General features: G+C 39.0%; 2 protein-coding genes across 6 annotated transcripts; both read right to left on the bottom strand.

The window, feature by feature from the left end:
• Window positions 1-1,133: 1,133 nt before the first annotated feature.
• LOC117938705 lies at window positions 1,134-5,292 on the bottom strand. Of its 5 annotated transcripts, none has more exons than XM_034863498.1 (7): window positions 4,803-5,292; window positions 3,500-3,559; window positions 3,050-3,316; window positions 2,653-2,910; window positions 1,860-2,108; window positions 1,645-1,750; window positions 1,134-1,403 (listed from the first exon to the last, which is right to left on the bottom strand). In XM_034863498.1, exons 1-6 carry the CDS (start codon window positions 4,879-4,881, stop codon window positions 1,665-1,667), a joined length of 999 nt encoding a protein of 332 aa, XP_034719389.1. In that variant the 5' UTR covers window positions 4,882-5,292; the 3' UTR covers window positions 1,134-1,403; window positions 1,645-1,664. The 5 variants fall into 5 exon arrangements, with proteins under 5 accessions (XP_034719389.1, XP_034719388.1, XP_034719391.1 ...); XM_034863497.1 differs by having other exon boundaries at window positions 1,134-1,388; XM_034863500.1 differs by having other exon boundaries at window positions 1,134-1,388; window positions 2,653-2,883.
• Window positions 5,293-5,356: 64 nt separating this feature from the next.
• Window positions 5,357-11,248, bottom strand: mapk12b (mitogen-activated protein kinase 12b). The gene is made up of 12 exons (XM_034863496.1): window positions 10,966-11,248; window positions 9,948-10,077; window positions 9,677-9,735; window positions 9,477-9,588; window positions 9,219-9,248; window positions 8,654-8,701; window positions 8,447-8,561; window positions 8,285-8,356; window positions 8,010-8,089; window positions 6,927-7,005; window positions 6,666-6,839; window positions 5,357-5,962 (listed from the first exon to the last, which is right to left on the bottom strand). The coding sequence occupies exons 1-12, from the start codon at window positions 11,082-11,084 to the stop codon at window positions 5,898-5,900; spliced, it is 1,083 nt and encodes a 360-aa protein (XP_034719387.1). The 5' UTR covers window positions 11,085-11,248; the 3' UTR covers window positions 5,357-5,897.
• Window positions 11,249-11,334: the final 86 nt, after the last annotated feature.

Genomic DNA, 11,334 nt, shown 5'->3' with positions numbered 1-11,334 from the left:
TTTATGGATTTGCTGTCAATGGAACGGGCTGCATCAGCCCTTTATGAATTCTTCATAGGACTATACTTGAAGATAAAATAAATAAATCTAAATTAAAAAAGAAAAAAGTTAATCACAGATCTCAGTGGTGTACCATCACCATCCAACCTGCAGGTGGAGCCAGGACTGAATCAAGGGCATCACATCAATTAATCAAATTATCAAACATTCTCACTAGAGTGCCAGTTTAAAGCCACTTTACACCCAGACAGTTGTTCTCACTTGTTTAGTCTGATTAGACCTATCTCAGGACTGTGTTCGTGTACAAACTATGCTTGATTGACATCTCCCTCGCTCTCCTGTCAGTTTGATCACTTGTTAGAGTCTGATCGGAGCTTTATGATTTGCATTAGTTTTTTAGGCTTAGTGACCATATTTCAATCCCCAAAACAACCTGCGCAGAAGTCTGATTGAAAACACCTGTGTCTGGTCCTCAAGTATGGAAAGCACTGTTGCAAGTCATTGGTGGAAGAACTAATAACTATGAACTAAGAACTGAGATCCTGTTCTCAAGTACTAATACCACACTGTAAAAGTACTCTGTTATAAGTAAAAGTCCTGCATTGAAAATCTTTGTTAAGTAAAAATATGTAAGTATAATCAGCGAAATAAACTTAAAGTATTAAAAGTAAAATTACTAAATGCAGAAAAATCCTCACATTTTAGAAACTGGAAACAATCCAAACAGTTCTGTCAGTCAACTAGGTGTTTTCAGCTGGACTTGTAGGTATGTATATAGTTGGGTAGTTTAATTTTTAATAAAACAGTTGTGTTGAACTAGTGTTAAAAAATCGTTGTGTGCAACAATCTTAATTTGTAAACCAACTTGTATCTAAAGCTGTCAGATGAACGTGGTGGAGTGTAAAAAGTATAATATTTCTCTCTGAAATGTAGTGGAGTCAAAGAAGAAAGTGTTCTGAAATTAAAAGACTTGATTAAAGTACAAGTACCTCAAATTTGTATTTAAGTACAGTACTTGTCTAAAAGAACTTAGTTACATTCCACCATAGTCGCAAGTATAAAATGTTGTGTTTGTACATATTTTGTAACTGAAGAGACAGTGTCTGAGTCTTGTGGTAAAAGTCATAATTTTATTTACGTATAGACAACATTTCAAAAGTATCCATGTACAAGAATCTTCCAAATATCTTGCAAACTCCTCAGTTCCGGCATCCCATGTGCACACGTGAAGGCCCAAGTGCTTTTCCTTGCCTCTTGCTAGAAAGTGCAAACAGGGTTCAGCCCACTGTCAACACGAATGAGCAAAGATAGTATTCAGCGTGAGATTACCGGTACATGAGTCATTAATTCTCCACAATTCACAGACCTTTCTTCACCACACATTCTATCTGAGAAAGAAAGATCTGACAGAGACAAAGACAGAGAGAAATTTGTTTTAAAATGGTAAGAACAATATGCACCTTGTTTAACAGCTGCAATAATTGCACAAAATGATAAGAAATAAAATAAAGCAAACGACTACAAATAAATATGAAAATGAATAAAAGTAGTAATATGTTAAGACCCATGCAATTACATTTTTAAAGAGCTACCAAAAATAAATATGTTGCTGCGATCATACAATTTTACAATATTAACCCTAACCTGTTTGCAGCTGGATCACATCAGTGTAAAGGAACTAGAATGATGAAGGCCAACAGCAGCACAGCTAAGGTCCCTTCAGGACGAGTTGACAGGTTTGGATTTAACCCTGAACAGAAGAATAATGAAAAAAAAAGCAGGTAAATTAACAGTATACATAAGTGTTAATATGACCTACTTTTATACCATTGTATCAAACCATTTTATGTCTCATCCACCTGCTATGTGTACAATCTTTACGGTTGTAGCTGTCCTCCTTGAAGCTGTGTTTTGGGCCTCACACCTGAGAGTGACAGATCGAAGCGTATAATCGACTGCTATCTCAATCATGTTGCCCCTCACAGTGAGGCGGTCCACAGACAACACGTAGCGACAGGAAGGCAGACATTTAGCAGTGCACACAAACTTGTACTTTTTTGCAATTTCTACTACGTCGGGGCCTCTGATGTGAACCTCAGATGGACCATCTAAAAGATAGATAGTGAGGATAGATCATTGTTAAGAAAGTTACGTAAACTTTATAAACATGACAGTGATATTACTGACTACTTTTATATTTATTCCGCAAATAAGCAGCAGGTTAACTAAGTTTAGCATAACAACTGGAAACGAGCCTGGTTTGGAGAAAAAAATAGTCCAGGACATAACTCCCCCCCATCCATTCACAACTTGCCATTCCACTTGGGGTTTTTGTGCAGTTTTAACAAAAATTAAGCTTTAGAAGTTCTGGTAGTTTCTGATGTTTCCAGTCCCTATGCTATGCTAGGCTAATCTAAGCTACGAGCAAGAGCATACAGTATTTATTAAACAAATTTGAGAATGGTATTAATCTTCTCATCTAACTTTTGGCAAGATAGCAGGTAAGCGTATTTCACAAAATGTCAAAAAATTTAATGCTTAAAATTACCTATGCCCCTCTTATAATAATAAAATAATTTGACTGGAAAGATGTTCTCTCCAGGTTTAGGACCTTCTCCCCCTTTAGTAAATGACGTGAAGCTCTTGACTTACAGGCCACAGCCATGTTTCGAGTAGCAGTGTCAAACAGCCCAGACACACTATTGGTGGCTTTGCAGATGAGCATTTTAGAGTGGTCCATCTCCTGAGGAGTGATTGAAATAACATTCCCTTGACCACCAATCCATGGGCCTCTATCTGTCTTCCAGGAGTAGCTACAAGATGGCCGACAGTAGGCATGGCAACTATAGGTGTGGCTCACTGATGGATTCATTAGATCGGGGCCTGTGATGGAAACATTGGCAGGTCCAGCTAAGGTGAGAAAGACAAATAGATTTATTAGAAGGGAAAGACATCCACAAAGCACAGAAGTCATAAATACAGACCAATCCTTCTTAAATAAACCCTAACAGTGTCTTGTTGAATAATCAAGGAAGGAGCTATCACTTACCTAACACTTGCAGTTGCTTTGTTGTCCTCGCAGTTAGCCCTGTATCTGCAACTTTGGCTGTACATGTCACTGTTAAGGCATCCACCCAACTGTTAACAGTGAAGGCTAGCACATTGCCCTGACCCTGGGCAATATGTCCCTCCAAAGACATAGAATAGATACATGCACTCTGCATTGCCAGGCAGTTGGAAAAACACTTAACGCTGCTTGGCACGCCCACAGTGACATAGTCCGGACCAACAATTTTACAGTTGATTTTCACTGCTTCTGGAAATGTCACAATTACCATTTAAATTTAGTGTTCACATTTCTTTACAGTCATAAATCATACCAAGATATTACAGAATTGAATTGAATGAAATTATTTATTTAGCATCTGGACATTACAATTGATAAAAATACCAAATTTAATTTAGGTTTTATTGTTTATTTGAGTAGAAAACCGCTTACCCTTGTTGTCGTCATCTAGTTCAGGGGTCTCTCCATCTGAAGACAGCACTGGCTGAAGGCCTACACGGTCATTGAAAACATATCTCATTTTTATCTTAAACATCAGTATTACACAATTGGTTTATTTACATTTTAGCATTCTATTTAAGCAGTTGTTTAACATTTTGTGTTCCCATCCTGTACATATTCAAAAATCTTTCTCATATTTTATTCCTATTGTAATTATTATTATAATTATTATTATTATAATTATTATAATTATTATTATCATTATTTCATTTATATTTATATTCTGTGCTGTGTGTGATTTTGCTGCTGTAACACCATAATTTCACTTTTTTGGGGATCAATATCTATCTATCTATCTATCTATCTATCTATCTATCTAGGAGTGGTGTATGAGATATCACATATTTTACTTCAAGCAAGGCTATGTAACTTATCAAAGGAGAAATAACAATTCTGTTACAATGAAAAGTGAAATTCATAAGCAATAAAACACTCTTGCTCAGTTGAATACACTCAGGCATTTTGCTGCTACAGTCTTACTAAGTCCGGCACGACCGGTAGAGATTTGTTTGCTGACTTCATAACTACTCTTTTTACGTTTTACCAATTAACTACACTTAAGTATTTACCATTAAGTTATAACTCTCACTTGTTACAATACACAATGCCACCATGTAAAATTTACCACATTATATGTGGAAATACAGCATTAAGTAAAGTAAAAGTACAGACGTATCATGAGCAACATATACTTATCATAACTAATAGCACTCATTTCACAGGGAAACAAGTTTAGTATGTATTATCTTATTGGATTGGAAATGGCATTTTACTGTTGTAGGTGGAGCTGATTGTAATTACTTAATATAGTGTTGTGTATTAAATCTACAACAATGTTTCATCATTTAAAAGCTGATATTTTTAATGTAAAATCTTCATCTTTTAAGTAACTAGAGCTTTTAATTACATACAGTGGAGAAAAAAAAAAATTCTTCTGAAACGTAAAGGACCAGAAGAAGTATCATGGAAAACTCAAGTGAAGTACAAGTACCACAAACATTTACTGTAGTTCATGATTTCATTTTGTTATATTTATACATTTATCCCATCCCATTTTTAGCAGGTAATATACACAAAGTAAGGAGTTTTCAAAATAAAACACAGTAAAAAGGTATCCCAACAGCCTTTAAAATTAGTACGGAAGCACTCACGCACTGTATCAAAGGACTTAATTATATAACTAAAACTTTGACTCTGCCACGGATATTTTTTCAATAGGAAAATCAAGTATTACCTGCCAGAAACAGCAGCAACAAAAGTCTGCTGAGATTTGAATGTCCTCCGTTGTGTTTAGGTTTGAAGGTATTCTCCATTTTCCCATAAGAATCTGAAGTGTAAAGCCACCAGGAAGTAGAGAACTAGTGTTGCATAGTCAGTCAATAGCAGCAAGCAAACAGCTCTTATCAGTGAGATCTGACAAGAGCCAAATATGTCTTCTTATTCACTCTATGAGTGCATGGCTGTTAATTGATGGCAGATCAAAGTAGAATGTGTTTAAAAGGAGGTTTCACCCTGAGTGATTCTTTGCAGATTTTTCGCAGTAGCAAAAAACTAATTTACAGATGTTTACTGGTAAATCGAGGGTCCACTTTCCAAATGAGATTGGAGTCCATGGAGAAAGCTCAAATGCAAAAGAAGAAAAACTTCAGTCCAGCAGTGCTCTTGTCTGAGGGCTCCAGGCTCAGAGCCAGTTTAAGAGAAGTGTTTTGGAGTTTGTAGGATGGAAATGTCACAGGTCAGATCACTGTAAAATGAAATGTGTCCTGAACAAATATGGAGTTCATATTGAAAAAACACATACAAACAAATCTAACATGGCATTGTCATAACTCTGCTCCACCTAAAATAAACTGTGAGAAGAAAAGTCTTTTCTGTCAGCCCCATTTTCATTCACAATATGTTTTTTTTTAATCATTACATTAAGATACTTTTTTTCTGGTCATGCAGTGGTTAATAGGACGTGTATGACATCATTATTCACATCACTTGGCACTGTACAATGGGTGACCTCGCCCTCAGTTCCAGAAATGCCTCCATTATCAGAATAAATCAAAGAGCAAACAGACCAAAAAAAACTGCTACATAATGGTTAGACTGACTTTAAGGAAGCAGTCACAGTTAGTAAGAATTTGACCATGTTATCTATGGATGATGGATACATAATCTGAGTCACACACACACACACAACTGAGCCTTTTAACAATGCATTCATTCAAACTAATAATATCCATTACTCCTGCACAAACACAACAAAGTCAACAAGAAAATTATATTTTTGGGTGCGTATGTGTGTTTGTGTGACGTGTGCAATATTGTGTCCGTGTGTGTCTTAAAGTGACGTCTCTCTGGAGTCCCTGGGTGGCCTGAAGGTCAGTATCTCTGTGAAAGTGTGACCTGCACAAATAAAAAAGACAGGCATATGCATCATCCATTCTAAATCATGTCTGTGTCTTACTTTCACATCCAAGTTCGATACCTTTGCCTTCACTACCAAACATATTTGTTATTAATTTATATTATATTTAATTTAATTTAATTATATTTGTAGTATTTGTTTTAATATATGCATATTTCTTCTGCTACCTCTCCAGCTAAACATATAATAAACGGCCCTTGCTGTGTATTATTACATGGTAACATCTTCACTGACCTCTTCTGGCAAACAGCAGGTACTGTGACAACACTGGCAATGGGAATTTTGGCAGAATATGAACTAAACTGAAATATCCCATAAAGGAGTATACAGTTTTAAAATGGTGTGTTACAGTTGCCTTGATTATTGTCAGTCCAATAGTCAATCTCCTTTTAGTTCTGTTTTCATCGCCACTAACTTCCTGAGTGAAATATCTCACTCTGTAGCAGCTAAATGTTCCAATGTGTTTACCAGCTAGATTCTAACTTTGTTTCACTTTAGTGTGCTTAGGCTAAACCATTATATAGATCTGAGAGGAACTGCACAATAGAGTGATCATTTTCTGCAGGTTTGTCACTATAAGCAACACCTTTCAAATTCCACATAGTTTCTTGACCCATTGTAGACAAGAAACATTGGTTAGTTCAGAAGTAAATGGAAACCGGCCACTCCCCTCTGTCTTACGTTTCCACTGGTCCAGCGGCAGGTCTGTGTTGTCCATGGTCTGATCATAGGGCAGCGCCTCAGTCTCCTCCTCGGCATCTCTGAACTCGCTGAAGAAAGGCAGTTCGAGCGCCTCTGAGGCACTCACCCTCTGCTCGGGGTCCAGGAGCAGCATCTTTTCCAAGACACACACTGCTGTGTTGCAGACATACATGTCAAGGTCAGCATGACATTTTGCACCAACACCAGGGTAAACTGGGGAATAGATAGATTGTTACATACCATTTGAGCTAGCTTTGGAGAAAAGAGAGAGCAAATCCTTTTTTGGCACTTTTGGTAGACTTCTGATGTAGTTTTTGGCCTGTTGAGAGAGAAGGGGAGAGAAGGATGTCAAAGGTTGGTAAACCTTTCCATAAGTCACAGATAAGTCAGGTATGGACAGATTTATTCTTATACCTTTTATCTTTATACTGACCATTTTATAGCTAAACATACTGTACACTCTTTACTACTTTACTTTTTATTAAAACCAATGTATTTAGTTATAAGCTGTGAAAATTAGTACTTAGTGAAAAATTTGTGTTTCAAACATACTGAGCAAACAGGAATGGTGGGTTATGGAGCTGGAGTGGTTTGAGTTCTATGGACATTATTCTTCTTTGTGGGATTAAAGGTCCCATGACATGTTGCTCTTTGGATTCTTTTTATTTAGACCTAAGTGGTCCCCTTATACCATATCTGAAGTGTCTTTCCCAAAATCCAGCCTTGGTGCAGAATTACAGCCACTAGAGCCAGTCCAATAATGAGCTTTCCTTAGGATGTGCCATTTCTGAGTCTGTAGCTCTTGAGGAGGAGAGTGGAGGGGGGGGCAAGGTGGAGGCTGGAGGGTGGCCTTAATCAACTGCCACTTTTCTTGTTTGAAAGCCATGATGTCCCTCCATCATGGGTAGGCCATATTCTCTAGGCGGGCAAACCAGAGAAAGGGGAGGTAACCTTGCCCCTTATGATCTCATAAGGAGCAATATTCCAGATCAGCTCATCTGAGCTTTCATTTTCTCAAAGGTCAGAGCAGAATACCCAGTGCTCGGTTTACCCCTATCACCTTTTCTATTCACTGAAGGGAACCAAAGGCAGGCTGGGGAAACACATATTAATGTTAAAAACCTCATAAAGTGACATTTTCATGCCATGGGTCCTTGAAAAGGCTGTGAAACTCACTATTGGAATGCATTGACAGCTACAAAAGCAAAGTGACGACAGCCGCTGTTCTCTTTGAGGTTTGAGGGAGCAGATTACAACCTCCTTTGTAATTTTACATCCAGTGTGTGCATCGAGTATACTTTTAATATGTCGAGCACAACTTACATCTTGGCTCTGTAGCTTTACGACAAAGTCAGCAGCTGGGGTTCCTGTAATCTTCATAATTTCTCGGAGCTGGTCCAGGTCTGGCAGTAGCTATGGTCAAGTATCAACTGTTGCATGATTTCTTTTTCCATTTAAATATGAGCTTTCTATTTAGCTTATAATGCTAGTGGGATCAACATTTACAGAGAGTGAAAACAGCAATTAATAGATGAGGTTTTGACACAATTGCAAGTGCAAGACAAAACCAAGCCAGTGTTGGTGACAGTTAAGGATACGATCGCTTCCTTTGAACAGCGGCTTTCCCAGCAGCATCTCTGCCATAATGCAACCTGCCGACCAAATATCCACTGCAACAGAGAGCAAAACTCAATTTTGTTTTTATGAAATAGATCTCTTTGCCTTTTTTTCTGCACACCTGTTCATACAAAATGTTTTACCGGTTTGTGTGTAGTGCATCCAGTTGAGGATAACCTCGGGCGCTCGGTACCAGCGTGTCACGACGTAGCCGGTCATTTCTGTGTCGGCCTGCCTCGCCAAGCCAAAATCAAGAATCTGAATGAGGGGACACAAAAATAACTGTAAGATGGAAATGTGTAGGTGTATGGGTGGACACATCATGACGGCTTGATGGGAAGTTAGAGTACCTTTAGCTCACAGTCCGGGTTAATGGCTAAATTTCCTGGTTTGAGGTCCTGTGGGAAACAGAAATGTGAGACAAAGAAGATCAAGTAGGTGGTAGGAGTTATCAGAAGACATTCGTTTGGTTACATTTGGTCATATTTTAATGCCTAGAGAATTTAAGATTAACAAAGTATGTAAGTAAATGAATGTATAACTATAATTTATAATTAAATCACTCGATTTTAATCATTTTACTTTTGCTTCCAGGGCTGACTCCAGCCATTCATTATGAATGTGACAATCCCAGATTTTCAAAATTAATTCATGCCAGTTGTACTAAAATCTTTAAAACAAGCCGTTAACTGGCTGGGTGAAGTCAAAGATGTTCAGACATCTTGGACATTTCAGTTTAAAATGAAACAGACAGCATATCATTCTGTCTTGAGTTGAGGGAACACATTCAAATGCACACACACAAAGAGAGCAAAGCTCCCGGTGTGGGAATCTCAGGATGAATGGGATTGAGTCTGAAAAAGAGCAAGAGCCCCACCCCAAGGCTCATAGCCTGAAAGGTCAAAGTTTGCTTACCCTGTGGATGATCCCTGCAGAGTGGATATACTGAGGAGAGAGGAGACACACATAGACAGCAACATCAGCAACTTGGGCTTAACTTGCTGAGACAAGTGTGTATGGCCCTTACTTGGGTAACTAACATGGTAATCACATTCCCTTTTGAGTAAATAAGACATCATTTACACTTCTCTAGAATGCTCTGACAGAAGCTGCATGTATGCTGGTGAAGGTAATGAGTAACATGCGTGTATCTGTGTTGGTCCTGGTGTTCACCTTGAGTCCTCTCAGCATCTGATAGACGAGGAACTGCACCCTGTCTTCTGATAATCTCTCCAGCTTCATCAGCTTGCCGAGGTCAGTGCCCATGAATGGCATCACCAGGTAACTGTGGTAACAGAAGACGAGTCAAATCACTCCAGTGTGGCAACAAGCCTTTTATAGTCTGCAGTGAGCAGGAGTGCAGGCAAACTTACAAGTCACGCAAGCGGTTCAATGCAATCTCAGCAGTGAAAACATCCAGCAGCCCAATGACCTGAACCGGAGATATAAAAACACAAATAAAATCAGATTCAACCATTTACTTTTGCAAAATTCCTTAAGACAGTTATGTTGGAAATTTCATTGTTAATATCCATTCAGCCTGTCTGATCTGCTTCCACATCATGTTGCAGTCCCGTTCCTTTTCTTTTAAAAATCCCATAAGATGCATTGTACAGCTGTAAAATACTTGGAGAGCGTTCTTACATTTTCATGCTTCATGTGTTTGAGGAGTCGCAACTCTCTGTACGCCCTTTTGGCAAAAAGTTTGGACTGGAAGGGCCGATGAAGTTTCTTGATGGCGACCTGCATCCCCATCCGGCGGTCCCATGCTGAACTGAAAAAGAACGGATACAATTCAAAAGAAAGCTTGAAGAAGTTATATTTCACCCCTAAAAACTAAATAGTTTGGTCCAAATTCCATCACTTTAGGTGTTTTTCACAGCAGTCATTTAATAAGTCTATAATGATATCTTAAAGTGTACTTAAAAACATCTAAATGGAACAGTGCCTCATTCATATGATCAATTACTCCTGTGCCTTTCTTGCTTTGACAAGTCACAATGTCTGCTGTGTGTGTGTGTGTGTGTGTGTGTGTGTGTGTGTGTGTGTGGGTGTGTGTGGGGGGGATGGGGGGGGTGTGGAAAGACTCTGTTTGTGATTGAAGACAATGTAGTGGTGCATTCTATACACTTTGGGCTCAACTCAGGCTCTTTGACTTCTCCCAACAATGACAATCGGGGATGGGGGGGGAGGGGGATTCTTTGTTGACCCTCATCCATACAACACAATGCAAAGAAAGACCCAGCAGAGCCAGCTGTGGAGAGACTGCTGACCATAATATCCCACACAAGCAGCGTAATAATAATAATGTATACTGTGTCCTGCTGCTGCGGGAATATTGTTCTCAAGTAGGCTACAAGTAAAATTACTGAGCTAAAAATAAAATTGAGTAAAAAAAAATGTTTAAGTATCTCAATCAATTATCTAGGGTAGGCAGGGTAGGCTACTTTTTACTTTCGGTTTATTGTTTCTTCTTCGTGCATTGGGAAAGGGTCAAAGTTTAAGCTATGTATAATAGACTACTTAAAATACTAGCTACTATACTAAATTCTTTAACATATTTACTTCTGGATTACCTCTGTAGCCTATTTAGCCTATGCCATAAACACTGGCTCCAAATCAGCTGACGCTAAAATTCCATCACTACTTCTCTTTAACTTACCACACAGTCCCATAGGCTCCTGTTCCGACCTGCTTCAGGTCCCGGTACCTCTCCGGAACCTCCCACACGGTTCTGTTGACCTCCTGCCGGGAGAAGCCCGTCCTGGACCGCACAGCCATTCCCTAGCGAGTGGACACGGCTGGGGTCGGGATGTGCGTGGGTCCGCTGCGTCCTCTCATGAGAACAATCCGAGATTCTTTTATTTCCAAATGCCCAGGAGGCGCAGTCCGTCCCGCAAGCAACAGTTTGTTTGGGCACAAATTCAACCAGCGGACAATTTGAGCCAGTAACACCCCCAACACACACACACACACACACACACACACACACACACACACACACACACACACACACACACACACACACACA

This window comes from Etheostoma cragini, chromosome 23 (assembly GCF_013103735.1).
Source record: "Etheostoma cragini isolate CJK2018 chromosome 23, CSU_Ecrag_1.0, whole genome shotgun sequence".
Taxonomy (NCBI): Eukaryota; Metazoa; Chordata; class Actinopteri; order Perciformes; family Percidae; genus Etheostoma; species Etheostoma cragini.
Note: the sequence above shows the minus strand (reverse complement) of the source record. Positions and strands in the feature narration are given on the sequence as shown.

What these genes read in the sequence shown, in the direction of transcription:
- LOC117938705 (XM_034863498.1), bottom strand. Translation starts at nt 4,881, where the DNA reads ATGGAGAATACCTTCAAACCTAAACACAACGGAGGACATTCAAATCTC. An exon ending in GTTGCTGCTGTTTCTGGCAG is followed by an intron (nt 3,560 to 4,802) that starts GTAATACTTGAT and finishes ATGACCGTGTAG; the next exon opens with GCCTTCAGCCAGTGCTGTCT. An exon ending in TCGAAACATGGCTGTGGCCT is followed by an intron (nt 2,109 to 2,652) that starts GTAAGTCAAGAG and finishes TCTATCTTTTAG; the next exon opens with ATGGTCCATCTGAGGTTCAC.
- mapk12b (XM_034863496.1), bottom strand. Translation starts at nt 11,084, where the DNA reads ATGGCTGTGCGGTCCAGGACGGGCTTCTCCCGGCAGGAGGTCAACAGA. An exon ending in GGAGCCTATGGGACTGTGTG is followed by an intron (nt 10,078 to 10,965) that starts GTAAGTTAAAGA and finishes GTTCTTTTTCAG; the next exon opens with TTCAGCATGGGACCGCCGGA. An exon ending in TTGAACCGCTTGCGTGACTT is followed by an intron (nt 9,589 to 9,676) that starts GTAAGTTTGCCT and finishes CTGTTACCACAG; the next exon opens with TTACCTGGTGATGCCATTCA.